The following is a 25566-nucleotide window of genomic DNA, read 5'->3' as shown; positions in this document are numbered from 1 at the left end:
GACAACTCCAAAGAACATATAAAACCAAAAAATGGAGTAAACCAGTCTCACAGAACGTGATAAAATATACAAAATGCTTTATTATTACAAAAAATCACAACAACAAAAATAAACACATATTTCCAGTAAGCGGTATCATAGCAAATACAAAAGGAGATTTCAAGGAGAAGACATGCAGGAAAACTGAGCAGTCTCCAGGGAAGCTAGTACATCCAAAAGAGGTTGCATGGGAATAGTGAATAAATATTCATGTCAATACCAACATATGGAGATAAAACACTCCATTGTTACCTCAAATCAGAAAGGTTAAACAATCATTCCCATGAGCTTACTCATAATATGAACGGATGGCTCCCCGAGGTGCTCAGCTGCCCCTTGACGCGCGTTTCGCCGCCTAGCTTTTTCGAAAAATAATTATTCACTATTCCCATGCAACCTCTTTTGGATGTACTAGCTTCCCTGGAGACTGCTCAGTTTTCCTGCATGTCTTCTCCTTGAAATCTCCTTTTGTATTTGCTATGATACCGCTTACTGGAAATGTGTTTATTTTTGTTGTTGTGATTTTTTGTAATAAAGTATTTTGTATATTTTATCATGTTCTGTGAGACTGGTTTACTCCGTTTTTTGGTTTTATATATCACCACTGATACAGCGGATGACGCATGGCGGCAGAAGCTGTCCACCCCCTCCCTGACTATGGCGACGGTGGATTGAGCACCGGCCCACCGCATCTACCGTGAGTACACTGCGGGGGCCGAGGCGCTGGGGGGTCCTGGTCCCCGGGGTATGGGAGGTCTGCACCTTAAGCCTGTGTCCGTGGGTGGTCCTTAGTGCGGCAACCCAACGAAGGAGTGCAGCTAATGATGGCGCTAATAGCGGTCGCGGCGCTGCAGGCCGCAACCACAGAGAAAAAAAAATGTCCCTCAATTCAGGCCGGAGTTTTGGCCACGCCCACCGGCAGTTAGCCCCACCCACTTTATCTGGCGCTTCTCGTTCCCTGTGATGAGCTCCCACTTCCTGGTCTCGGTGGCCATCTAGGGACACCCACAGCCCTCATGCTGCAGCACTGCTCCAGCGTTTCCTATCACAGCCCTCAGGACTAGCGTTTTTCTCTGCCTACACTGCGGACCTGCCCTGGGGACTCAAGACACAGGACCTGGGTAAGCTGCAGACACATAGCTTAACCCTTCCCCTGCTAGTAAGCGCTTTCCTCCAGGCTTTACTATGTCTCAACCAAAGCCTCACAAAAAGTCTGGGAAAACCCACACTGTATTTTTCTGCATTATGGACAGCTTGTAAACCGGTGACGGCTCAAGAACCACCTGTTGCTGCTACTGAACCCAGTGAGCCTAGTCCCCCTGAGTGGGCTACCTCCCTTGCCCGGTCTATGGCATCCCTGGCAAAAGTGTTAGACTCGTTCCGATACCCTTCCTCTAACCAGGGCACTAATACGGACGACGCTTCCGATGGTCAGAACCCCTCGTACTCCAGGGGTCGTACCTTGCCAAGGAGTTCTCACTCTTCCAGGAAAAGGACTCATGCCATATCCCCAGACCATCAACAGTTTTCGGGTTCTGAGAGCTCCATTTCTCGCTCCCCTTCCATTGGGGCTAGTAGAGAACCTGTTTCAGAGGACGATTCTGATACGTCCCTAGATCAGGAATTTCATCACGATCAGGAGACTCTCGACTCTATAATTGAGTCAGTGAATAAGGCTTTGAGACTTGAGGAGGAACTCGTATCTAAAACGGATCATGCCGTGTCCTTTAAGAGGACCAAACGAGCTCACAGTGTTCGCCACTCATCCCGAGTTTAAGCAAATTGTTGAAACTCACAGGATCCGTCCAGATAAACGATTCACAGGGCAGAAGCCCATCGAGTCCAAATATCCCAGAGTTCTTCAAAGCTATAAGCTCTCTGAGAAAAGACGGAGTTATTATTCCGGTCCCTCAAATTGAAAGGTTTCAAGGTTTTTATTCAAACCTCTTCATTGTTCCAAAGAACGACGGTACAGTACGGCCCATACTGGACCTAAAACTGCTGAACAGGTTTGTCAGGGTATGACGGTTCCGGATGGAATCGCTTCGTTCTGTCATCGCCTCCATGGAAAAAGGCGAGTTCCTGGCGTCTATAGACATCCACGATGCATACCTCCACATTCCTATTTTACCTTCTCACCAAAGGTTTCTTCGCTTCGCAGTTCAGGAAGATCACTTCCAATTCGTTGCTCTGCCCTTCGGCCTCGCCACCGCTCCCAGGGTATTCACCACGGTCATGGCGGCTGCCGTGGCCATACTCCACACCCGAGGAGTGGTGGCGCTCCCGTATTTAGACGATATCCTCAACAAAGGCCCCTCTTTCCGCTCCTGCAAGGAAGCCGTGGCCATCACAATAGATACCCTTTCTCACCTGGGTTGGAAGATAAACTTAAAAAGATCTTCCCCAGTACTGGCTCAGCGAATTTCCTTTCTAGGAATGATATTCGACTCGTCCCGAGGATTGGTCCTTCTTCCCCCGGAAAAGATCTGTCTTACAGCGAGAAGCTCTCTCAGCCTCGCTCTCACTCTCTGCGCTTCAGTATGAGAGTCCTCGGCAGGATGGTAGCAGCTATGGAGGCGGTTCCATTTGCCCAACTACACCTCCATCCTCTACAGCATGCCCTCCTGGCTGTTTGGGACAGGAACCCGTTCTCCCTAGACCGTCGGTTCCTCCATCTCCAGCGAGTCAGTCTCTCAGGTGGTGGACATTGAACTCCTCCCTGAATCAAGGGAAGTCTTTTCTTCCAGTACACTGGCTGGTTGTGACGACAGACGCCAGTCTTCTAGGCTGGGGAGCGGTGTTCCTTCATCACACTGCTCAGGGCCGCTGGTCCTTCATCACACTGCTCAGGGCCGCTGGTCCCCCCCAGGAATCACGCCTTCCAATCAACATCTTGGAAATCCGGGCGATCAGGCTGGCACTTCTCCAGTTTCATCCCTTCCTAGCAGGTCGCCCAATCAGGATTCAGTCCGACAACGCCACTGCAGTGGCATACATCAACAGCCAAGGGGGAACCCCCAGCAGAGCGGCCATGACAGAGGTAGGCCACATCCTCCGATGGGCCGAGGAAAAACGCTCAATGATCTCTGCGGTTCACATCCCGGGAGTGGATAATTGGGAGGCAGACTTCCTCAGTCGGCAATGCCTCGACTCCGGGGAGTGGTCTCTCCATCCGGAGATCTTCCACCAGATCTGCTGTCTTTGGGGAACCCTGGACGTGGATCTGATGGCCTCACGGCTGAATTCCAAGGTTCCCGACTTCATGGCTCGGTCCCACGATCCGGCAGCCATCGGGGCAGACGCTCTTGTACTCCCGTGGCATCATTTTCGGCTTCCGTACATATTTCCCCCGCTTCCTCCCTCACCGAGAGTCATCAAGAAAATCAGAGCGGAGAGGGTACCGGTAATCCTGATTGCGCCAGATTGGCTGCGCCGGGCGTGGTACGTGGAACTAGTTCAACTAGTTGCCGACATTCCCTGGCGATTACCGCTATCTCAAGGCCCCTTTTACCACCAGAACTCAGAGGCCCTGTGTTTGACGGCATGGCTGTTGAGTCCTGGGTCCTAACCCAGGCAGGTTTCTCTCCAGAAGTCATAGCTACCATGATCAACGCTAGAAAGCCTACGTCTATGCGTATCTATCATCGCACTTGGAAGATTTTCTTTTCATGGTGTAGCGACCGAGGACGTTCTCTACATTTTTCCATCCCTTCCATTCTCGAGTTCTTACAAACGGGTTGGACTTGGGTCTCGCCCTTAGTTCTCTCAAGGAGCAGATCTCAGCCCTGTCTGTTCTCTTCCAACGCAGGATTGCCAACAGATTACAGGTCAAGATGTTTATTCAGGGAGTCTCCCATCGGGCGCCCCCCTATAGGATGCCGTTGGAACCATGGGATCTCAATCTGGTCCTCGGAGTTTTGCAACAGGCTCCTTTCGAACCTCTACAGGAGGTTTCCCTGTCTCTCCTTTCATGGAAAGTTGCTTTTCTAGTTGCGGTCACCTCTATCGGATGAGTCTCCGAGCTGGCGGCTCTGTCCTCTCAAGTTTGTTCCTGAATTTTCATCAGGATAAGGTGGTTTTGAGGACATCCCCGTCTTTTCTACCAAAAGTTGTATCCTCTTTTCATCTCAATGAGCAGATTGTCGTACCCTCACTCTGTCCGGCACCAGTCCATCGCATCGAGAAGGCCCTTCACACTGGATTTAGTGAGAGCTCTTAGGAGATACATCTCGCGGACAGCGTCTTTCCGCAAGTCAGATGCCCTATTCGTGCCCCCGGAAGGACCGAGGAAAGGGTTTCCCGCTTCCAAGTCGACAATAGCCAAATGGATCCGTTCGGCTATTCAGGAGTCCTACCGAGTCAGAGGTCTTCCTGTCCCAGCAGGGACTAAGGCTCACTCCACTCGGTCAGTGGGTGCGTCTTGGGCCATCCGGCACCAAGCTTAGGCAGCACAAGTTTGTAAGGCTGCGACTTGGTCCAGCCTGCATACCTTTACAAAACATTACCATATTCACTCTCAGGACTCGGCAGATGCTACCGTCCGCAGACGAATTTTGCAGGCGGCTGTGACGCATCTGTAACTTGTGGGTGCAAGTAGCAATTGCAGTTGTTTCCCACCCAGGGACTGCTTTAGGACGTCCCATGGTCCTGTGTCCCCCAATGAGGCGTAGGAGAAAAGGAGATTTTTGTGTACTCGCCATAAAATCCTTTTCTCCGAGCCAATCATTGGGGGACACAGCACCCACCCTGTTAGCCTATTGGCTTTGGTTTTTGTTAAGTTAACTTGGTTTTTTACATAGTTCATTCTTGTTAAATATTAAGCTCCTACTGCTTTGTTACCGAACTGGTTCACTGAGAGCCAGCAGGAGGGTGTATACTGCAGGGGAGGAGCTATTCTTTCTGTGTTTACTTAGTGTCCTCCTAGTGGCAGCAGCATAACACCCATGGTCCTGTGTCCCCCAATGATCGTCTCGGAGAAAAGGATTTTACGGTGAGTACACAAAAATCTCCTTTTCTTTAGCGCTTCATTGGGGACCACAGGTAACCATGGGTGTATGGTGCTGTTGCTAGGAAGCTGACACCAGGCAAAAAAGGAAAATAGCTCCTTCTCAGCAGTATGCACCCACCAACTGGCACAAAGCGCCTCAGTTTTAGCTTGGTGTCAGTAGGAGGCAGACGTGGATCTGATCCCAGATCCGCATTTTCTCTTTCAGGTCACCTGTTGTGTTTTATTAATCTTTTTATCTTTGTTTTTCAGGTTCTTCTTCCTTAGGGTAATGAGGTGTAATTTCTCACCTTGTTTTCCTGTACTTATGCGACAGAGAGCACTGTGGTGTCACCCACATCGCCCACTCTTGGACCTGTAAGGCAGGACCTGATCCCCTGTCACCTTTCATAGGTACTTCATGGTGATTACCAGTGGCTGGTCCTGGCCTTTTCCCCACCCCACCCCTCTCCTCAGAGAGGGCTGGGAGGAAGACGGTGGTCACTGGTGGTGGCCTTCCCCCTTGTAAGGGGTTGACGCTGTCTTCGGCACCATCTGGGGATGATGCAGGAAAGAGAATCTTTCATCCCAGTGACCCTCATCCACCCGAGGGCTCCTGAAAGCATCCTCATCGGTGAAGAGGGATCAGGTCTCACCTTGCATGTATGTTCCCCCTTTTCCCTGCAGCTGCACTTTACTGGGCTAGGAGGGATTACAATCCTTCCAACTCCCACCGCACAGGACAGGGTGGCTTTTAGTGCATAGGGTGATCCTGTACAGCAGTAGACATTTTCCTGGCCAGTCTCAGTCTTTGTGGCCACACCCCTTTTTTCTCAGCTCTTCCCAGCAATTCAGCTGGTCTTTTCAAATCGCATGCCCTTTCGGCCCGATAGAACTCGCTTCTTTACTCTATTTCTGCTCAGACCGGGCCACGCCCCCCAAATCTCAGCACACATCTTCTCGGCATGCTTTTGCTCCTATCATGGAGCTTCCTCTTCCTGGCTGTACACGCCCCTGGCGGGTCAGCCAGTCGGAGGCTTACTTTCATTTTTCACCTGCCGGCAGATCAGCCACGCCCACCGCAGTGCATACTACTTGCTGTAACAGAGCACAGCCGATGCTCTATCAGGGCTTGTGCCTCAGTGGCTTGAAGTGCCTGTCTGATACACTGCCATATCCTGCGCTCTCTGCATCTGACCTGCGGACACCTGCAAACAGAGGAACACAGCCAGCCAAACAGTCATCTGCTGGTTGTTGCTGACTTCGGGTAGGCTTAGCCTTCTCCTTTTATGCGCTCTCCTATATAGCCCTCCACAGCAGTATCACTAAGGCGCTCAACTTATGCCCAACCCAAGAGAGGTTTCATTTTGTCCTTCTAAGCCTACTATTATTCATTACGCCTATGTCTTCTGCAAGAAGAAATGGTCTTCAGGCCAACCCTCTCCTTTCTCAGTCCTGCAGTCCTTCTACCATGTCTTTACCAGAGGAACCACCCAGGATGAGAGCACACCCCTTCCTTTAGAGTGGACTGTTGCTATGTCCCAATCGGTCAAATATGTCACAGTCCCTGGTCCAGATCCTAGAGCGACCGCCACACCTGTCCACCACCATCTGTGTTCCGTACGCCTCTCAAGGTGATTTGCGTGCACCTGACCACGACATTCACAGGTACCCATTGGGTACAAAGTCAAGGAAGCTGGCTCTTTCCAGTTCCCCGGGCCCTTCTGCATCCTCTAGGATGCCTTCCTTATCCCATACCCCCTCTTCTGAGGCATCTTTTGGGTCTGATGTGGATTCCCATTCAGTGTCTGAGTCTGATTCGGCCCAGAACTCAAAATTGCCGAATATGGTCAATAGCCTTATCTTGGCGATTTGCCAAACTCTTAATCTGCAAGAGGACGAGGCCCCTGCCCAGGAGCACTCAGTTTCCTTCAAATTAGTGAAACGTCCTTCACGGACCTTTTCCAACCACAGGGAATTTGAAGCACTTGGCACACCCTGAAAAGCGCTTCCCGGGAAGGAAACAGACCTTCTTTATCCTTTTAGTCCGGACCTTGACAGTAAATGGACAGTCCCCTTATGTTGATCCGCCGGTTTCACGTCTGTCTTTCAAGACAGTTTTGTCTGCCGGACGCAGCATCTCTCAAGGACTCCTCTGATAGGATTCAATCTGCCTAAGTCAGCCTTTAAAACATCCGGCGCCTCCCTCTGTCCCATTCTTGCCTCCACCTGGATAGCAAAGTCCTGCCTGGGCAAGAATGCTTAGTCAGGGTATCCTAGCGGCAGCGTCACCGGATGAGTTGGCAGACCAGATTGTCCATGCTGGCAAATATCTCCTGACCGCTTCCTTGGACGAGGCCAGTTGTTCCACCCGGGCTACCAGAAACATTGTTGCCATACGCCACATTCTCTGGTTGAAAGCCTGGAATGCAGATTTACCATCTAAAAAGTCCCTCACTAACCTCTCCTTCCAAGGCTCTAGACTGTTTCGATCCAAGCTGGATTAAATAATCTGATGCTACCGGTGGCATGAGCACTTCCCTTTCCCAGTCTAAACCTAAACGTCCTTTCAATAGTAAGAGATTGCTCAAATTTCATTACTTTTGGCCCTTCTCTCCTTCAGGGACTTCCTCCCAGCAGGACTTCTCTTCTGCCCAAAGTGACAGGAGGAATCCATCCTTCAAACCAGCTCCTCACTGGCATCTAAAGCAGGGGTGGGGAAGCTCAGGACCATTTACAGCCCTCGTTGACCTTTTATCAGGCCCACAAGCAGATTTTCAGGGGCTCCATTCTTGGGCAGGGAGCTGTATTTTAATTGTCACCAGCTCATTAATTTCTTCTTGCTCTGTTAGCGCACACACACAGTGTTCACTACTGAACACTGAAGGGCATGCAATGAAAGATTACGTCCTGACACCAGTGCCAGAGTCAGAATGTACTTTGTGGGCAGAGTTTGTACAGCCCCCAAAGGATGGTATAAATATCCAAATGGCCCTTGGCAGAAAAGATTTCCCCCCCCCCCTGGTCTGAAGGGTCGCTTTTCCAAGCCCTCAGGGTCTCGCTCGAACAGGTTTTCCTCGACGTGATGGGTCACCCCCACCCGGGAATCTCTCCAGAGTGGGAGACCAGCTTCTTCTCTTCCGGGATGTCTGGTTTTCGGTGGTTGACTACGCCTGGCTCAGGAAGATTGTGACTTCAGGTTACAAAATTGACTTTTCTTAACCCCCAGAAAGACGTTTCTTCCAGTCTCATCTGCCAAGACTCCCAGCTCAGGTCCTTGCGTAGCAAGTCATCTCTTCCCTGCTACGCACAGGAGTAATCATACCCGTTCCCTTTCACAAGCGTTTATCAGGGTTCTACTCGAATCTCTTCATAGTCCCGAAGAAAGACGAGTCTCTCCATCCGATTCTGGACCTCAAGTGATTGAACAGTCACATTTGGATCTGTCATTTCAAGATGGAGTCCCTGCCTTCGTGAATCGCCTCCATGGAGCCAGGGGAATTTCTCTACTCTGGAGATTCAGGATGCTTATCTCCACATCTCTTCTGGTGGGTCATCACCACCGACGCCAGTCTCCTCGGATGGGGAGCAGTTTTTCTTCATCTCACAGCACAGGGTCGCTGGAACTCCCAAGAAGCCGCTCCCCCCATCAGTCTCCTGGAGATCAGGGCAATTTTCTTTGCCCTTCGCCAATGGCACACCTGCCTCGCAGGTCATCCGGTCCGTATCCAGTCAAGTCCGTGGCTTACATAAACCATCAAGGTGGGACATGCAGCGTCACGTTCCCGCCATATCAGCCGTGCATATACCGGGGGGTGGACAATTGGGCAGCCGATTTTCTGAGTCATCAGGGTCTCACATCGGGCGAGTGGTCTCTAAGTTCCGCTGTCTTCGAGCAGATATGCCAAAGATGGGGTATTCCGGACGTCGACCTGATGGCGTCACGAATGAACCACAAGGTGCCTCAGTTCGTTACCAGGTCCCGAGATCCACTAGCCATCGGTTACTATGCCCTAGTAATCCCATGGTCCCAATTCCAGCTGCTTTATCTTTTTCCGCCTCTCCCCTTGATTCTAAGGGTACCGTCTCACTATACGATTTACCAACGATCACGACCTGCGATACGACCTGGCCGTGATCGTTGGTAAGTCGTGTGGTCGCTGGGGAGCTGTCACACAGACCGCTCTCCAGCGACCAACGATGCCGAGGTTCGCTGGTAACCAGGGTAAACATCGGGTTACTAAGCGCAGGGCCACGCTTAGTAACCCGATGTTTACCGTGGTTACCAGAGTAAAAGTAAAAAAAAACAAACAGTACATACTGACCATCTGATGTCCGTCAGGTCCCTTGCCGTCTGCTTCCTGCTCTGACTGAGTGCAGCCGTACAGTGAGAGCAGAGCGCAGCAGTGACGTCACCGCTGTGATCTGCTCTCACTTTCCGGCCGGCAGTCAGTCAGTGCGGGAAGCAGACGGCAAGGGACCTGACGGACATCAGATGGTGAGTATGTACGTTTTTTTTTTTTTTTACTTTTACGCTGGTAACCAGGGTAAACATCGGGTTACTAAGCGCGGCCCTGCGCTTAGTAACCCGATGTTTACCCTGGTTACCAGCGAACGCATCGCTGGATCGCTGTCACACACAACGATCCAGCGATGACAGCGGGAGATCCAGCGACGAAAGAAAGTTTCAAACGATGTGCTACGACGTACGATTCTCAGCAGGGTGTCTGATCGCAGTAGCGTGTCAGACACTGCGAGATCGTAACGATATCGCTAGAACGTGACGAATTGTGCCGTCGTAGCGATAAAAATGCCACTGTGTGACGGTACCCTGAGAGTCGTGAAAAAGATAAAGGCGGAACGGATTCCCATAATCCTGGTAGCTCCAGACTGGCCGAGAAGGGCCTGGTATACGGAGCTAGTGAATATGCTCATTGACGCCCCCTGGAGGCTTCCAGACCGTCCAGAAGTGCATTGAACAGCAAGGTGGATTGCTGCTGAGGGGAAAGAGGGGGAAAAAAAAAAAATCTTTAAATCTTCAGCTTAGCGAGTGTGAACGAGCCGAGTGTGACCTTGAGCGTAAGTGTGAACGGTGGTAAATGTGACTTGTGATTCAGTGAAGAGGTATTTGGAAAACCTTTAACAAATACCTGTGTGAATTGGTGTGAGTTGCTGAATTGGGAGTAGCTATATTCGCAAGGTAAATTTAGGGTGGGGGCTCATAATCAAGGGTTTATAAGGGGCAGCTGGTTGAGGCTCAAGTCCTTTTTGGAAGTGCATTGAACAGCAAGGTGGATTGCTGCTGAGGGGATAGAGAAAAAAAAATCTTAAAATCTTCAGCTTAGCGAGTGTGAACGAGCTGAGTGTGTGACCTAAGGGTAAAGGTACCTTCACACTGAGCGACTTAACAACGATAACGATAGCGATTCATGACGTTGCAGCGTCCTGGATAGCAATATCGTTGTGTTTGACACGCAGCCGCGATCAGGATCCCGCTGTGACATCGCTGGTCGGAGCAGAAAGGCCAGAACTTTATTTCGTCGCTGGATCACCCGCTGACATCGCTGGATCGGTGTGTGTGACACCAATCCAGCGATGTCTTCACTGGTAACCAGGGTAAACATCGGGTTACTAAGCGCATGGCCGCGCTTAGTAACCCGATGTTTACCCTGGTTACCATTGTAAATATATAAAAAAAAAAAAAAAACAGTACATACTTACGTTCCGGTGTCTGTCCCCTCGCCGTCAGCTTCCCACAGTGCGACTGTGTGCGCCGGCCGGCCGTAAAGCACAGCGGTGACGTCACCGCTCTGCTTTACGGCCGGCCGGCGCTGAGACAGTGCGGGAAGCTGACGGCGAGGGGACAGACACCGGAATGTAAGTATGTACTGTTTGGTTTTTTTTACATTTACACTGGTAACCAGGGTAAACATCGGGTTACTAAGCGCGGCCCTGCGCTTAGTAACCCGATGTTTACCCTGGTTACCCGGGGACTTCGGCATCATTGGTCGTTGGAGAGCTGTCTGTGTGACAGCTCTCCAGCGACCACACAGCGACGCTGCAGCGATCGGCATCGTTGCCTATATCGCTGCAGCGTCGCTTAATGTGACGGTACCTTAAGTGTGAACGGCGGTAAGTGTGACTTGTGATTCAGTGACTTTGGATTCAGGGAGTTTCCAAGGGAGGAATTGCTGTCTGTGTTTTATTAATACTTTGTATTTATTTTTTATTTAACGTTTCTGTCTGGGGCAATCCCCATTAGAAAATGTGCTCCACTATTGTTAATGACATCCAGTGCACATCTTGCCTCATGTATGCAGTCCTTGATCAGCCGGTCGAGGGTGCATACTGCTGTGCGAGATGTGAGCACGTTGTGCATTTGGAAACCCAGATTTTGAATCTAAATGTGCAGCTGGCAACACTGAGATCCATTGACAATATGGAGAGGAGTCTTCTGCTCACTGAGCAGACGCTCAATGGGATAGATGAGGGGGGGGGATGGTAGGATGGAACTGCAGGACACTGAGGCAGCTAGCTGGGTGACAGAAGGCCGGGTAGAGGGAAGAGTGCCAGGGAGGCTAGTCCTGATCTGGCACACCCCAATAAGTTTGCTAAGTTGGCAGATGAGGGGGGTGCCAGTACAGGGGTAGCACTGCTGCAGCCAGGCATGTCCTCTGAAAGCCGGAGGAGTGACTGCTCCAGTAAGGAGGGAAATAGGAGAGCAGGGCAGGCCAGACAGGTGCTGGTAGTGGGGGACTCAATTATTAGGGGAACAGATAGGGCAATCTGTCACAAAGACAGGGATCGTCGGACGGTGTGCTGCCTACCTGGCGCTCGAGTCCGACACATCGCTGATCGGGTGGACAGATTACTGGGAGGGGCTGGTGAGGACCCAGCGGTCATGGTGCACATTGGCACAAATGACAAAGTTAGAGGTAGGTGGAAGGTCCTTAAAGATGATTTCAGGGAATTAGGCTGCAAGCTGAAAGCAAGGACCTCCAACGTGGTATTTTCCGAAATTCTGTCTGTACCACGTGCCACGCCAGAGAGGTAACGGGAGATTAGGGAGGTTAATAAGTGGCTCAAAAATTGGTGTAGGAAGGAGGGGTTTGGGTTCCTGGGCCGACTTCTCAGTTGGCTACAGGCTCTACGCTAGGGACGGGCTGCACCTCAATGAGGAAGGTGCAGCTGTGCTAGGGGAGAAAATGGCTAGAAGGTTGGAGGAGTGTTTAAACTAAGGAATGGAAGGAGGGTATTCATTTTATAGAAGGGGAAGATAGTGCAGATAGAGACCTGGGCACAAATAAGGAAGTTGGGGGTAGCGGTGGCATGGGGGGTGGGGTTAGATCAATTAATAATTTAAGAAAGAATAGAGGTACAGAGAGATACATAAAATGTATGTATACTAATGCCAGAAGCTTTGCCAACAAAATGGACGAATTAGAATTAATGTTGTTGGAGCATAATTATGACATGGTGAGGATATCTGAGACATGGCTGGATGAGAGCCTTGACTGGGCTGTTAACTTGCAGAGCTATAGTCTGTTCAGAAATGACCGAACGGATAAGTTTGGGGGAGGTGTGTGTCTATATGTAAAATCATCCTTAAAACCCATCCGGCGTGATAATATAGGTGAATCTAATGAAAATGTAGAGTCCCTGTGAGTGGAGATAAGGGGAGGGGGAAAAAATAATAAATTACTGATAGGGGTTTGTTATAAAGGCTGAGTCACACATAACGATATCGTTAACGATCATCGTTGCAACGTCACGCTTTTGGTGACGTAAGCAACGATCCCGCTAACGATCTCGTTATGTGTGACAGCGACCAACGATCAGGCCCCTGCTGGGAGACCGTTGGTCGATGGGAATGATCAGGACCTTTTTTTGGTCACTGATCACCCGCTGTCATCGCTGGATCGGCGTGTGTGACGCCGGTCCAGCGATGTGTTCACTTGTAACCAGGGTAAATATCTGGTTACTAAGTGCAGGGCCGCGCTTAGTAACCCGATATTTACCCTGGTTACCATTGTAAAAGTTAAAAAAAAAAAACCACTACATACTCACATTCTGATGTCTGTCACGTCCCCCGGCGTCCACAGGGTTGACTGTCAGCGCCGGCCGTAAAGCAGAGCACAGCGGTGACGTCACCGCTGTTACTGCCGGCGCTGAGACATTCAGTGCAGGGAAGCTCTCGGCAGCAGCGCGTGCATAAGCCGTGCATTAACCCTGTGGGGGACGTGACCGACATCAGAATGTGAGTATGTAGTGTTTTTTGTTTTTTTTTTTACTTTTACAATGGTAACCAGGGTAAATATCGGGTTATCAACCGCGGCCCTGCACTTAGTAACCCGATGTTTACCCGGGTGCTGCAGGGGGACTTCGGCATCGTTGAAGACAGTTTCAACGATGCCGAAGTCGTTCCCCTGATCGTTGGTCGCTGGAGAGAGCTGTCTGTGTGACAGCTCCCCAGCGACCACACAACGACTTACCAACGATCACGGCCAGGTCGTATCTCTGGTCGTGATCTTTGGTAAGTCGTTTAGTGTAACGGTACCTTAAGTCTCCAAAAATAATGGAAGCAACGGAGAATATCCTCATAAAGCAAATAGATGGGGCTGCGACTCAAGGAGAAGTCATTATTATGGGGGACTTCAACTACCCTGAAATAGATTGGTGAACAGAAATCTGCAGTTCCAGCAAAGGTAATCAGTTTTTGACAACTATGAGAGACAATTACCTTTCACAACTGGTTCAGGACCCAACAAGAAGGGGGGCACTGCTAGACCTAATATTAACCCCTTCACCCACGGAGCTTTTTTCGTTTTCGGTTTTTGCTCCCCTCCTTCCCAGAGCCATAACTTTTTTATTTTTCTGTCAATATGGCCATGTGAGGGCTTATTTTTTGCGGAATAAGTTGTACTTTTGAACGATAACATTGGTTTTACCATGCCCTGTAACAGAAAACGGGAAAAAAATTCCAAGTGTGATGGAATTGCAAAAAAGTGCAATCTCACACTTGTTTTTTGTTTGGCTTTTTTGCTAAGTTCACCAAATGCTAAAACTAACATGCCATCATGATTCTCCAGGTCATTTTGAGTTCATAGACACCAAACATGTCTAGGTTATTTTTTATCTAAGTGGTAAAGAAAAATTCCAAACTTTGCTAAAAAAAGAAAGAAAAAAAAAGCGTGATTTTCCGATACCTGTAGCGTCTCCAATTTTTGTGATCTGGGGTTGAGTGAGGGCTTATTTTTTGCGTGCCAAGCTGGCGTTTTTATTGATACCATTTTGCAGATACGTTTTTTTGATCGCCCGTTATTACATTTTAATGCAATGTCGCGGCGACCAAAAAACGTATTTTGGCGTTTTGATTTTTTTTCTCGCTACGCCATTTAGCGATCAGGTTAATCCTTTGTTTTTATTGATAGATCGGGCGATTCTGAACGCGGCAATACCAAATATGTGTAGGTTTGATTTATTTTTTATTGTTTTATTTTGATTGGGGCGAAAGGGGGGTGATTTGAACTTTAATATATTTTTATTTTTTTTATATTTTTAAACACTTTTTTTTTTTAAATTTTGGCATCCTTCAATAGCCTCCATAGGAGGCTAGAAGCATGCACTACACGATCGCCTCTGCTACATAGAGGTGAAGTACAGATCACCTCTATATAGCAGAAAGGCAGGTGTACTTTGAGCGCCGACCACAGGGTGGCGCTCAAAGCAATCGGCCATCAACAACCATAGAGGTCTCAAGGAGACCTCTGGTTGTTATGGCAATGCACCGCTGACCCCCGATCATGTGACGGGGGTCAGCGGTGCGAGCACTTCTGACCGTGCGGCCGGGAGCGCTAGTTAAATGCCGCTGTCAGCGCTTGACGGCGGCATTTAACTAGTTAATGGGCGCGGGCGGATCGCGATTCCGCTCGCACTCATTGCGCGCACATGTCAGCTGTACAAAACAGCTGACATGTCGCGGCTTTGAGGTGGGTTCACCGCCGGAGCCCACCTCAAAGCGGGGGATCTGCCAGCTGATGTACTATTCCGACCAACAGGTCAGACCGCATATCAAATATAAGGATTGGGGGTCACTTGGGGAATAGTGATCACAAAATAATAAGTTTTCATGTCTCCTTTAATAAGATGTGTAGTAGAGGGGTTACAAGGACCCTAAACTTCAGGAGGGCAAATTTCCAACGGATGAGAGATGATCTTAGTGCAATTAACTGGGACGATATCCTGAGACATAAAATTACACAAAGAAAATGGGAGACGTTTATAAGCATCCTGGATAGGACCTGTGCACAGTATATACTGTATGGGAATAAACATACTAGAAACAGGAGGAAACCAATATGGCTAAATAGAGCTGTAAGGGGCACAATAAGTGACAGCATTTAGAGAATTAAAGGAAGTAGGTAGTGATGAGGCATTAAATAAATACAAAAAATTAAATAAATTCTGTAAAAAGCAAATCAAGGCAGCAAAGATTGAGACAGAGAGACTCATTGCTAGAGAGAGTAAAAATAATCCCAAAATATTCTTTAACTACGTAAATAATAAGAAACTAAAAAATGATAGTGTTGGCCCCCTTAAAAATAGTCTGGGTGAAATGGTGGATGAGGAAAAAGCCAATATGCTAAATGACTTTTTTCATCAGTATTTACACAAGAAAATTCCATGGCAGACAAAATGACTAGTGATAACAAAAATTCCCCATTGAGGGTATGTGCACACGTCAGGATTTCTTGCAGAAATTTCCTGAAGAAAACCGGAAATTTTCTGCAAGAAATCCGCATTTTTTTTTTTGCGTTTTTTTTCCCGTTTTTTTCGCGTCTTTTTTAGCATTTTGCAAGCGTAATTAGCTTGCAGAATGCTAAGTTTTTCAAGCGATCTGTAGCATCGCTTGGAAAACTGACTGACAGGTTGGTCACACTTGTCAAACATAGTGTTTGACAAGTGTGACCAACTTTTTACTATAGATGCTGCTTATGCAGCATCTATAGTAAAAGATAGAATGTTTAAAAATAATAAAAAAAATTAAAAAATGGTTATACTCACCCTCTGCAGACAGCCGATATCCTCAGCGGCGTCCATTCCTATAGATGGTGTGGTTCAGGACCTTCGATGACGTCGCGGTCACGTGAGCGGTCACATGACCAATCACAAGACAGCGACGTCATCGCAGGTCCTGACCCACACCATCTATAGGAACCGAAGCGACAGCATGCAGCGGTGAGAGGCGGGAACACTCCGGGGGCCATCGAAGGTGAGTATATGACTATTTTTTATTTTAATTCTTTTTTTTTTTGACCAATTATATGGTGCCCAGTCCGTGGAGGAGAGTCTCCTCTCCTCCACCCTGGGTACCAACCGCATATAATCTGCTTACTTCCCGCATGGTGTGCACAGCCCCGTGCGGGATGTAAGCAGATCAATGCACTCCTAGGTGTGCGGAATCACCGCAATTCCGCATTTTTAATGAACATGTTGCTTTTTTTTCTGCAATGCGGAATACACTGTTAATAATAGGAGGCATATGTTAGCGTTTTTTTTCGCGTTTTTATCACATTTTTATAGTGAAAAACCGCGAAAAAAACTCGAAAAATACTGAACGTGTGCACATGGCCTAAATGTCACCTGCTTAACCCAGCAGGAGTTACGTCGGCATCTAAAAATCACTAAAATTGACAAATCTCTGGGCCCGGATGGGATACACCCCAGAGTACTGCAGGAATTAAGTACAGTCATTGATAGACCATTATTTTTAATCTATAAAGAGTCCATAATAGGGTCTGTACCACTGGACTGGCGTATAGCAAATGTGGTGCCAATATTCAAAAAGGGGACAAAAACTGAACTCGGAAATTATAGACCAGTAAGCTTAACCACTACTGTGGGTAAAAACCTGGAGGGCGTTCTAAGGGATGCTATGCTGGAGTATCTGAAGAGGAATAACCTCATGACCCAGTATCAGCACGGGTTTACTAGGGACCGTTCCTGTCAGACTAATTTGATCAGCTTCTATGAAGAGGTAAGTTCCGGACTGGACCAAGGGAGCCCAGTGGACGTAGTGTATATGGACTTTTCAAAATTTGTTGATACATAAAATGAGAATAATGGGGATAGAGGAAAATATGTGTAAGTGGGTTAAGAGCTGGCTCAGGGATGGACTAGAAGCTTGGGCTGATAAATGGCAAATGAGCTTTAATGGGGATAAATGTAAGGTCATGCACTTGGGTAGAAGTAATAAGATGTATAATTATGTGCTTAATTCTAAAACTCTGGGTAAAACCGTCAATGAAAAGGACCTGGGTGTATGGGTGGATGACAAACTCATATTCAGTGGCCAGTGTCAGGCAGCTGCTACAAAGGCAAATAAAATAATGAGATGCATTAAAAGAGGCATAGATGCTCATGAGGAGAACATAATTTTGCCTCTATACAAGTCACTAGTTCGACCACACTTAGAATACTGTGCACAGTTCTGGTCTCCGGTGTATAAGAAAGACATAGCTGAACTGGAGCGGGTGCAGAGAAGAGCGACCAAGGTTATTAGAGGACTGGGGGGTCTGCAATACCAAGATAGATTATTACACTTGGGGCTATTTAGTTTGGAAAAACGAAGGCTAAGGGGTGATCTTATGTTATTGTATAAATATATGAGGGGACAGTACAAAGACCTTTCTGATGATCTTTTTAATCGTAGACATGAGACAGGGACAAGGGGGCATCCTCTACGTCTGGAGGAAAGAAGGTTTAAGCATAACAGACGCGGATTCTTTACTGTAAGAGCAGTGAGACTATGGAACTCTCTGCCATATGATGTTGTAATGAGTGATTCATTACTTAAATTTAAGAGGGGACTGGATGCCTTTCTTGAAAAGTATAATGTTACAGGTTATATATACTAGATTCCTTGTTAGGGCGTTGATCCAGGGAATTAGTCTGATTGCCGTATGTGGTGTTGGGAAGGAATTTTTTTCCCCCAGTGTGGAGCTTACTCTTTGCCGCATGGTTTTTTTTTTTTGCCTTCCTCTGGATCAACATGTTAGGGCATGTTAGGTTAGGATATGGGTTGAACTAGATGGACTTAAAGGGAACCTGTCACCACGTTTTTGGAAGATGGGATAAAAATAGCGTTAAATAGGGGCAGAGGTGGGCGTTACATTAGTGTGTGTGTTATGCGTTTATTACCCACCTAAGTTGCCGAAATAACTTTGCAAAGTCTCCGTTTTCGCCTGTCAATCAGGCTGGTCAGGTCACATGGGCGTGGTGTCTTCACCCAGATTTGGCGTAGTTTTCCGTTGGTGGCGTAGTGGTGTGCGCATGCCCAAAGTCCGGAATCCTCTTCCAGGGGATTTAAAATAGCGCGGTGTTCGTTATTGCATTGGTGATCGGTGGGCGCGGCCATCTTCCTTTGGCCGCGCGTGCGCAGAAGCGGCGCTCTGCTGGCCGCGGCTTCAGGAAAATGGCCGCGGGATGCCGCGCGTGCGCAGATGGATATCGCGGCGGCCATTTTCCTGAAGCCGCGGCCAGCAGAGCGCCGCTTCTGCGCACGCGCGGCCAAAGGAAGATGGCCGCGCCCACCGATCACCAATGCAATAACGAACACCGCGCTTTTTTAAATCCCCTGGAAGAGGATTCCGGACTTTGGGCATGCGCACACCACTACGCCACCAACGGAAAACTACGCCAAATCTGGGGGAAGACAACGCCCATGCGACCTGACCAGCCTGATTGACAGGCGAAAACGGAGACTTTGCAAAGTTATTTCGGCAACTTAGGTGGGTAATAAACGCATAACACACACACTAATGTAACGCCCACCTCTGCCCCTATTTAACGCTATTTTTATCCCATCTTCCAAAAACGTGGTGACAGGTTCCCTTTAAAGTCTTCCTTCAACCTTAATAACTGTTACTATGTTAGATCTTCTCTCACAAGGCCCCCTCTTCCACCAGAGTTCAGTCTCTGACCTTAATGACATGGCCGTTGAGGCTGCAGTCCTGAAGGAGGCTGTTTTTTCCCATCAGGTCATTCAGATCAGGCCTTTTTTTTGGTGGAGTGAAGACAACTGTTCTGTCCCTATGTCTTTTTACCTTGCTTCCATCCTGGGTTTTCACCAAGCAGGCCTTGACTGTGGTCTCACACTCAGTACACCCATGGTTACCTGTGTTCTCCTCCCCCTCCCCCCCTTCCCATGAATGCTCCAAGAAAGAGATTTTACAGTGAGTGCCAAAAATCCCTCTTTTACAATTGGATGTGATTTAAAAAAAAAAAAAATGTTCCCTTTCTGAGATGATCTTTACAACTGTTCCCCTGCTGTGTATTGTGTAATGGCTGTGTCTCACCATGCAGAGCTGCCCCAGTTCATGTACGGTATATACCACAACTTGAGGATGAGGTGGTGTAAGTATAAAGAGTCTCATGAGCTGGGCTCCCCCCATATGTTGTAGAGGCCGGCTATGTTGCCCGGCGTTAAACAGCCGTGGCTGTGGCAATCACTGACTGCGGCATTTAACCCCTTCATGACCCAGCCTATTTTGATCTTAATGACCTGGCCGTTTTTTGCAATTCTGACCAGTGTCCCTTTGAGGTAATAACTCAGGAACGCTTCAACGGATCCTAGCGGTTCTGAGATTGTTTTTTCGTGACTTATTGGGCTTCATGTTAGTGGTAAATTTAGGTCGATAATTTCTGAGTTTATTTGTGAAAAAAAACGAAAATTTTGAAAATTTTGCAATTTTCACATTTTTAATTTTTATTCTGTTAAACCAGAGAGTTATGTGACACAAAATAGTTAATAAATAACATTTCCCACATGTCTACTTAACATCAGCACAATTTTGGAAACAAATTTTTTTTTTTGCTAGGAAGTTGCAAGGGTTAAAATTTGACCAGTGATTTCTCATTTTTACAACAAAATTTACAAAACCATTTTTTTTTTAAGGGACCACCTCACATTTGAAGTCAGTTTGAGGGTTCTATATAGCTGAAAATACCCAAAAGTGACACCATTCTAAAAACTGCACCCCTCAAGGTGCTCAAAACCACATTAAAGAAGTTTATTAACCCTTCAGGTGTTTCCCAGCAGCAGAAGCAACATGGAAGGAAAAAATGAACATTTAACTTTTTAGTCACAAAAATGAAATTTTTGCAACAATTTTTTTATTTTCCCAAGGGTAAAAGGAGAAACTGGACCAAGAACGTTGTTGTCCAATTTGTCCTGAGTACAATGATACCTCATATGTGGGGGTAAACCCCACATATAAATTTTTTCATTTTCACATGGGCAACAGGATAAAATGGATCCTAAAATTTGTTGGGCAATTTCTCCTGAGTATGCCGATATCTCATATGTGGGGGTAAACCACTGTTTGGGTGCACGGCAAGGCTCGGAAGGGAAGGCGCGCCATTTGACTTTTTGAATGGAAAATTAGCTCTAATCGTTGGCGGACACCATGTCGCGTTTGGAGAGCCCCTGTGTGCCTAAACATTGGAGCTCCCCCACAAGTGACCCCATTTTGGAAACTAGACCTCCCAAGGAACTAATCTAGATGTGTGGTGAGCACTTTGAACCCCCACGTGCTTCACAGACGTTTATAACGCAGAGCCGTGAAAATAAAAAATAATTTTTCTTTCCTCAAAAATGATTTTTAGCCTGGAATTTTTTATTTTCCCAAGGGTAACAGGAGAAATTGGACCACAAATGTTGTTGTCCAGTTTGTCCTGAGTACGATAATACCCCATATGTGGGGGTAAACCACTGTTTGGGTGCACGGCAGGGCTCGGAAGGGAAGGCACGCCATTTGGCTTTTTGAATGGAAAATTAGCTCCAATCATTAGCGGACACCATGTCACGTTTGGAGAGCCCCTGTGTGCCTAAACATTGGAGCTCCCCCACAAGTGACCCCATTTTGGAAACTAGACCTCCCAAGGAACTAATCTAGATGTGTGGTGAGCACTTTGAACCCCCACGTGCTTCACAGACGTTTATAACGCAGAGCCATGAAAATAAAAAATAATTTTTCTTTTCTCAAGAATGATTTTTTAGCTCACAAATTTTTTATTTTCCCAAGGGTAACAGGAGAAATTGGACCCCAAAAGTTGTTGTCCAGTTTCTCCTGAGTACGCTGATACCCCATATGTGGGGGTGAACCACTGTTTGGGCACACGTCGGGGTTCGGAAGAGAAGTAGTGACGTTTTGAAATGCAGACTTTGATGGAATGCTCTGCGGGCGTCACGTTGCGTTTGCAGAGCCCCCTGATGTGCCTAAACAGTAGAAACTCCCCACAAATGACCCCATTTTGGAAACTAGACCCCCAAAGGAACTTATCTAGATGTGTGGTGAGCACTTTGAACCCCCAAGTGCTTCACAGAAGTTTATAACGCAGAGCCGTGAAAATAAAAAATCATTTTTCTTTCCTCAAAAATGATGTTTTAGCAAGCAATTTTTTATTTTCACAAGGGTAACAGGAGAAATTGGACCCCAATAGTTGTTACCCAGTTTGTCTTGAGTACACTGATACCCCATATGTGGGGGTAAACCACTGCTTGGGCACACGTCGGGGCTCGGAAAGGAAGTAGTGACGTTTTGAAATGCAGACTTTGATGGAATGGTCTATGGGTGCCATGTTGCGTTTGCGGAGCCCCTGATGTGCCTAAACAGTAGAAACCCCCCCCAAAGTGACCCTATTTTGGAAACTAGACCCCCCAAGAAACTTATCTAGATGTGTGGTGAGCACTTTGAACCCCCAAGTGCTTCACAGAAGTTTATAACGCAGAGCCGTGAAAATAAAAAATAATTTTTTTCCTCAAAAATTATGTATTAGCAAGCAATTTTTTATTTTCGCAAGGGTAACAGGAGAAATTGGACCCCAATAGTTGTTGCCCAGTTTGTCCTGAGTATGCTGGTACCCCATATGTGGGGGTAAACCACTGTTTGGGTGCACGTCAGGGCTCGGAAGGGAGGGAGCACCATTTGACTTTTTGAACGCAAGATTGGCTGGAATCAATAGTGGCGCCATGTTGCGTTTGGAGACCCCTGATGTGCCTAAACAGTGGAAACCCCTCAATTCTAACTCCAACACTAACCCCAACACACCCCTAACCCTAATCCCAACTCTAGCCATAACCCTAATCACAACCCTAACCCCAACACACTTCTAACCACAACCCTAACTCTAACCCCAACCCTAACCACAACTTTAACCCCAACACACCCCTAACCATAACCCTAACGACAAGCCTATTCTTAACCCTATTTCCAACCCTAGCCCTAATCCCAACCCTAACTCTAATTCCAACCCTAAGGCTATGTGCCCACGTTGCGGATTCGTGTGAGATTTTTCCGCACCATTTTTGAAAAATCCGCAGGTAAAAGGCACTGCGTTTTACCTGCGGATTTACCACGGATTTCCAGTGTTTTTTATGCAGATTTCACCTGCGGATTCCTATTGAGGAACAGGTGTAAAACGCTGCGGAATCCGCACAAAGAATTAACATGCTGCGGAAAATACAACGCAGCATTTCCGCGCTGTATTTTCCGCGCCATGGGCACAGCGGAAGGTACTGTAAACCTGATGGAACACTGCTACGAATCCGCAGCCAAATCCGCACCGTGTGCACATAGCCTAATTCTAACGCTAACCCTAGTTCTAACCCTAACCCTACCCCTAGTTCTTACCCTAGTTCTAACCCTAGTGGAAAAAAAAAATATTTTCTTTATTTTATTATTGTCCCTACGTATGGGGGTGATAAAGGGGGGGGTCATTTACTATTTTTTTTTATTTTGATCACTGTGATAGGTTTTATCACAGTGATCAAAATGTAGCTGGAACGAATCGGCCGGCAGATTCGGCGGGCGCACTGCGCATGCGCTCGCCATTTTGGAAGATGGCGGCGCCCGTGGAGAAGACGGACGGACACCGGGAAGCTCGGTAAGTATGAGGGGGGGGAGCGGACAGGAGGACGAGGGAGCGGACAGGAGGACGGAGGGGAGCGGAGCACAGGATGGAGGACTGGGGAGGTGGCGGTGGGGGGGTGCAGACCAGTGTTTCCAGCCATGGCCGATGATATTGCAGCATCGGCCATCGCTGGATTGTAATATTTCACCAGTTTTCATAGTGAAATATTACAAATCGCTCTGATTGGCTGTTTCACTTTCAACAGCCAATCAGAGCGATCGTAGCCACGAGGGGGTGAAGCCACCCCCCCTGGGCTGAAGTACCACTCCCCCTGTCCCTGCAGATCGGGTGAAATTGGAGTTAACCCTTTCACCCTAACTGCAGGGACGCGATCATTCCATGACGCCACATAGGCGTCATGGGTCGGATTGGCACCGACTTTCATGACGCCTACGTGGCGTCAAAGGTCGGGAAGGGGTTAAATGGAGCAGTTGCTATGTCTCACACACTTTCTCCCATGGCCTCCCTTCATATAATAGTAGGTCACCAGTGGGTTTCTATGGTGGCTGAGGGTTTGCTGAAAGCCTCAATCATTGTATTTTGATACTGATGTGTAGCGCAGGTTGTGAACTCCATTGGAGATCGATACTTTTCCCATTTATAGTACAAGCTATTAGATGATCACTGGTTCAAGTAAAAGTCAGATACATCAAAATATATAACTAATTAATTAATCCATATGGTGAACACCTTCTAAAGAGAAAAAAATTACCAGAATATTTTTTTCAAATCTCACCTTCGTAAAAATTCAATAAAAAGTGAACCAAGCTTTTGCATGTACCCCAAATTGGTATAATTAAAGTCTGCTCACCCTGACAAATTACGTTTGTATATTGATTGGACGTTTACAGATGTTACAATACTAAATTGTATTGTTGTATTTTTAAGCTGGAGAAAATAGTGTGATTAAATTTTTTTAAAAATGTTATTTTTTGCTTTTATTTTTTTTAGATCTTTCAGGGACTTGAACCTTTGATCACTTGATTTGTAAACTTCAATACTACAGTGTCATATAAGTGTTGGTCTCCTATGAAGTCTAGCCTGGGAGTGGCTTGGCTTCGCAGTTGTACCAAGATTTGGGAGTGCCAGTATTTGAGATTGGGGCCTGGAGAGCCTTCCCACACTATGGGAAGACCTCTTTTTCTGCATGTTTTTTCACATTGTACCCCTTGTCTTTCCAGCTTCTTTAATTCTAACTCTGTATCATATTTGTTTTGTTTCTACAGATTGTGACTCCCAAAATAGTACCCCAGAAGTTAAAACACCAGACTATCTCTCTATCAACATGGAGGACTCTTCTCCTTTCAGCCAAGTATCTGCAAAGCGTCCCGTCAGCCGAGCATATACAAGGAAAAAGCTCATAACTTGACATGCATTTATTTTCCCAGTAAATCTTCAGCGTTATTTAATAGTGGGCATTAAGTCATAAAATGGGGGACTTCAGAGGTTAGACTAGGTAGATAGGTTGGCCATGAGTATGCAATGGCTACTGACCAAATGATCACTCAGAGGGCCAGGTATATGGTGCCAGAACTCACTGGAAGTTAACCTGCACATGACCAGTCATCATACAAGAATGCAATCTAATGCTCAGGAATAACGCCCTCCTTTTTGCAGAGGCTTCTTTCTCTTCTGTTTACACTTTTTTAAACCATAGCGTTTACTGAGTACTTGTATATATGTATGTGTGTGTATGTATGTGGACTTTTCTGTTGTGTTTTTTGTCAAATCTGTAGGTTGTATAAAGCAGTGTTCATATGGTAACAGTACCCTTTTGGGATGAAAATACTTTTAACAAGGTACTTTTGTAACAATAAACTATCATTTCAATAATGCTGTCTTCTCCTTCTATATCGAGTAAATGTGGAAAAATGCTGATTTTGTAATGTTGCTGTCACATACACTGTTACTGATAATGAAAAAACAACTTTTGGTCACACAGTTATCATAACACTTTTATGGCTCTACTTATGATCCCTTATTTGGGAGAATATTGAGGGCTGAGACATAAAACAGAGTTGGAACTGGCTTTGCTTTTTCAGGTGATGCTGCCGAACCATGAAAATGGTACTATAATACACTGCAATAGAGAGTGGGTCAGAAATTGGGCATATGGCATCAGGCAAGACACTGGATTGTGCAGAAACAAACTATTTATGAAAGACCAATAAAATTAAAAAAAACTATAGATTGTTAGGCTATGTTGACCAATTCAAAATCGAGCCAGAATCATTTTTTCTTTTTTTCCATACATGTTGTTCTAGGCGCTTGAAGATGTTCTTTAATATATCTATTTATCTCTGAAAGATGTGTGCAAATCCCCCAAGGTGATCACTAAAACCTCTTTCATGCAAAAACTCAAAAATGTCTCTGATGGCGACATCACCATCAAACCAGCGGACAGGTGGAGCGATCGTCATCATGGACACATCCTGGTAAATATGTCTGAGATTGTGACATCTGGTTCTGAGGTACATAGACAAGCTATTACGGTTCTCAAGTCTGACATTGTTTAAAAGATATGGAGTGTCTGGAGGGTTTGTTGATGATTTGGTGTAATACTTTGCTGT

The 25566-nt window shown here is 46.9% G+C and overlaps 1 protein-coding gene across 3 annotated transcripts in view; it reads left to right on the top strand.

Moving 5' to 3' along the window:
* The window catches only part of TICRR (TOPBP1 interacting checkpoint and replication regulator), a 162649-nt gene extending 137820 nt beyond the window's left edge, over window positions 1–24829 (top strand). For all 3 annotated transcript variants that reach the window (XM_077263474.1, XM_077263473.1, XM_077263472.1), the window contains exon 22: window positions 24223–24829. In XM_077263474.1, coding sequence (XP_077119589.1) covers window positions 24223–24365 — 143 coding nt within the window. In that variant the 3' untranslated portion in view covers window positions 24366–24829. The remainder of the gene's footprint in view (window positions 1–24222) is intronic.
* Window positions 24830–25566: the final 737 nt, after the last annotated feature.

The sequence above is a fragment of the Ranitomeya variabilis genome, chromosome 5 (assembly GCF_051348905.1).
Source record: "Ranitomeya variabilis isolate aRanVar5 chromosome 5, aRanVar5.hap1, whole genome shotgun sequence".
NCBI classification, from domain to species: Eukaryota; Metazoa; Chordata; class Amphibia; order Anura; family Dendrobatidae; genus Ranitomeya; species Ranitomeya variabilis.
Note: the sequence above shows the minus strand (reverse complement) of the source record. Positions and strands in the feature narration are given on the sequence as shown.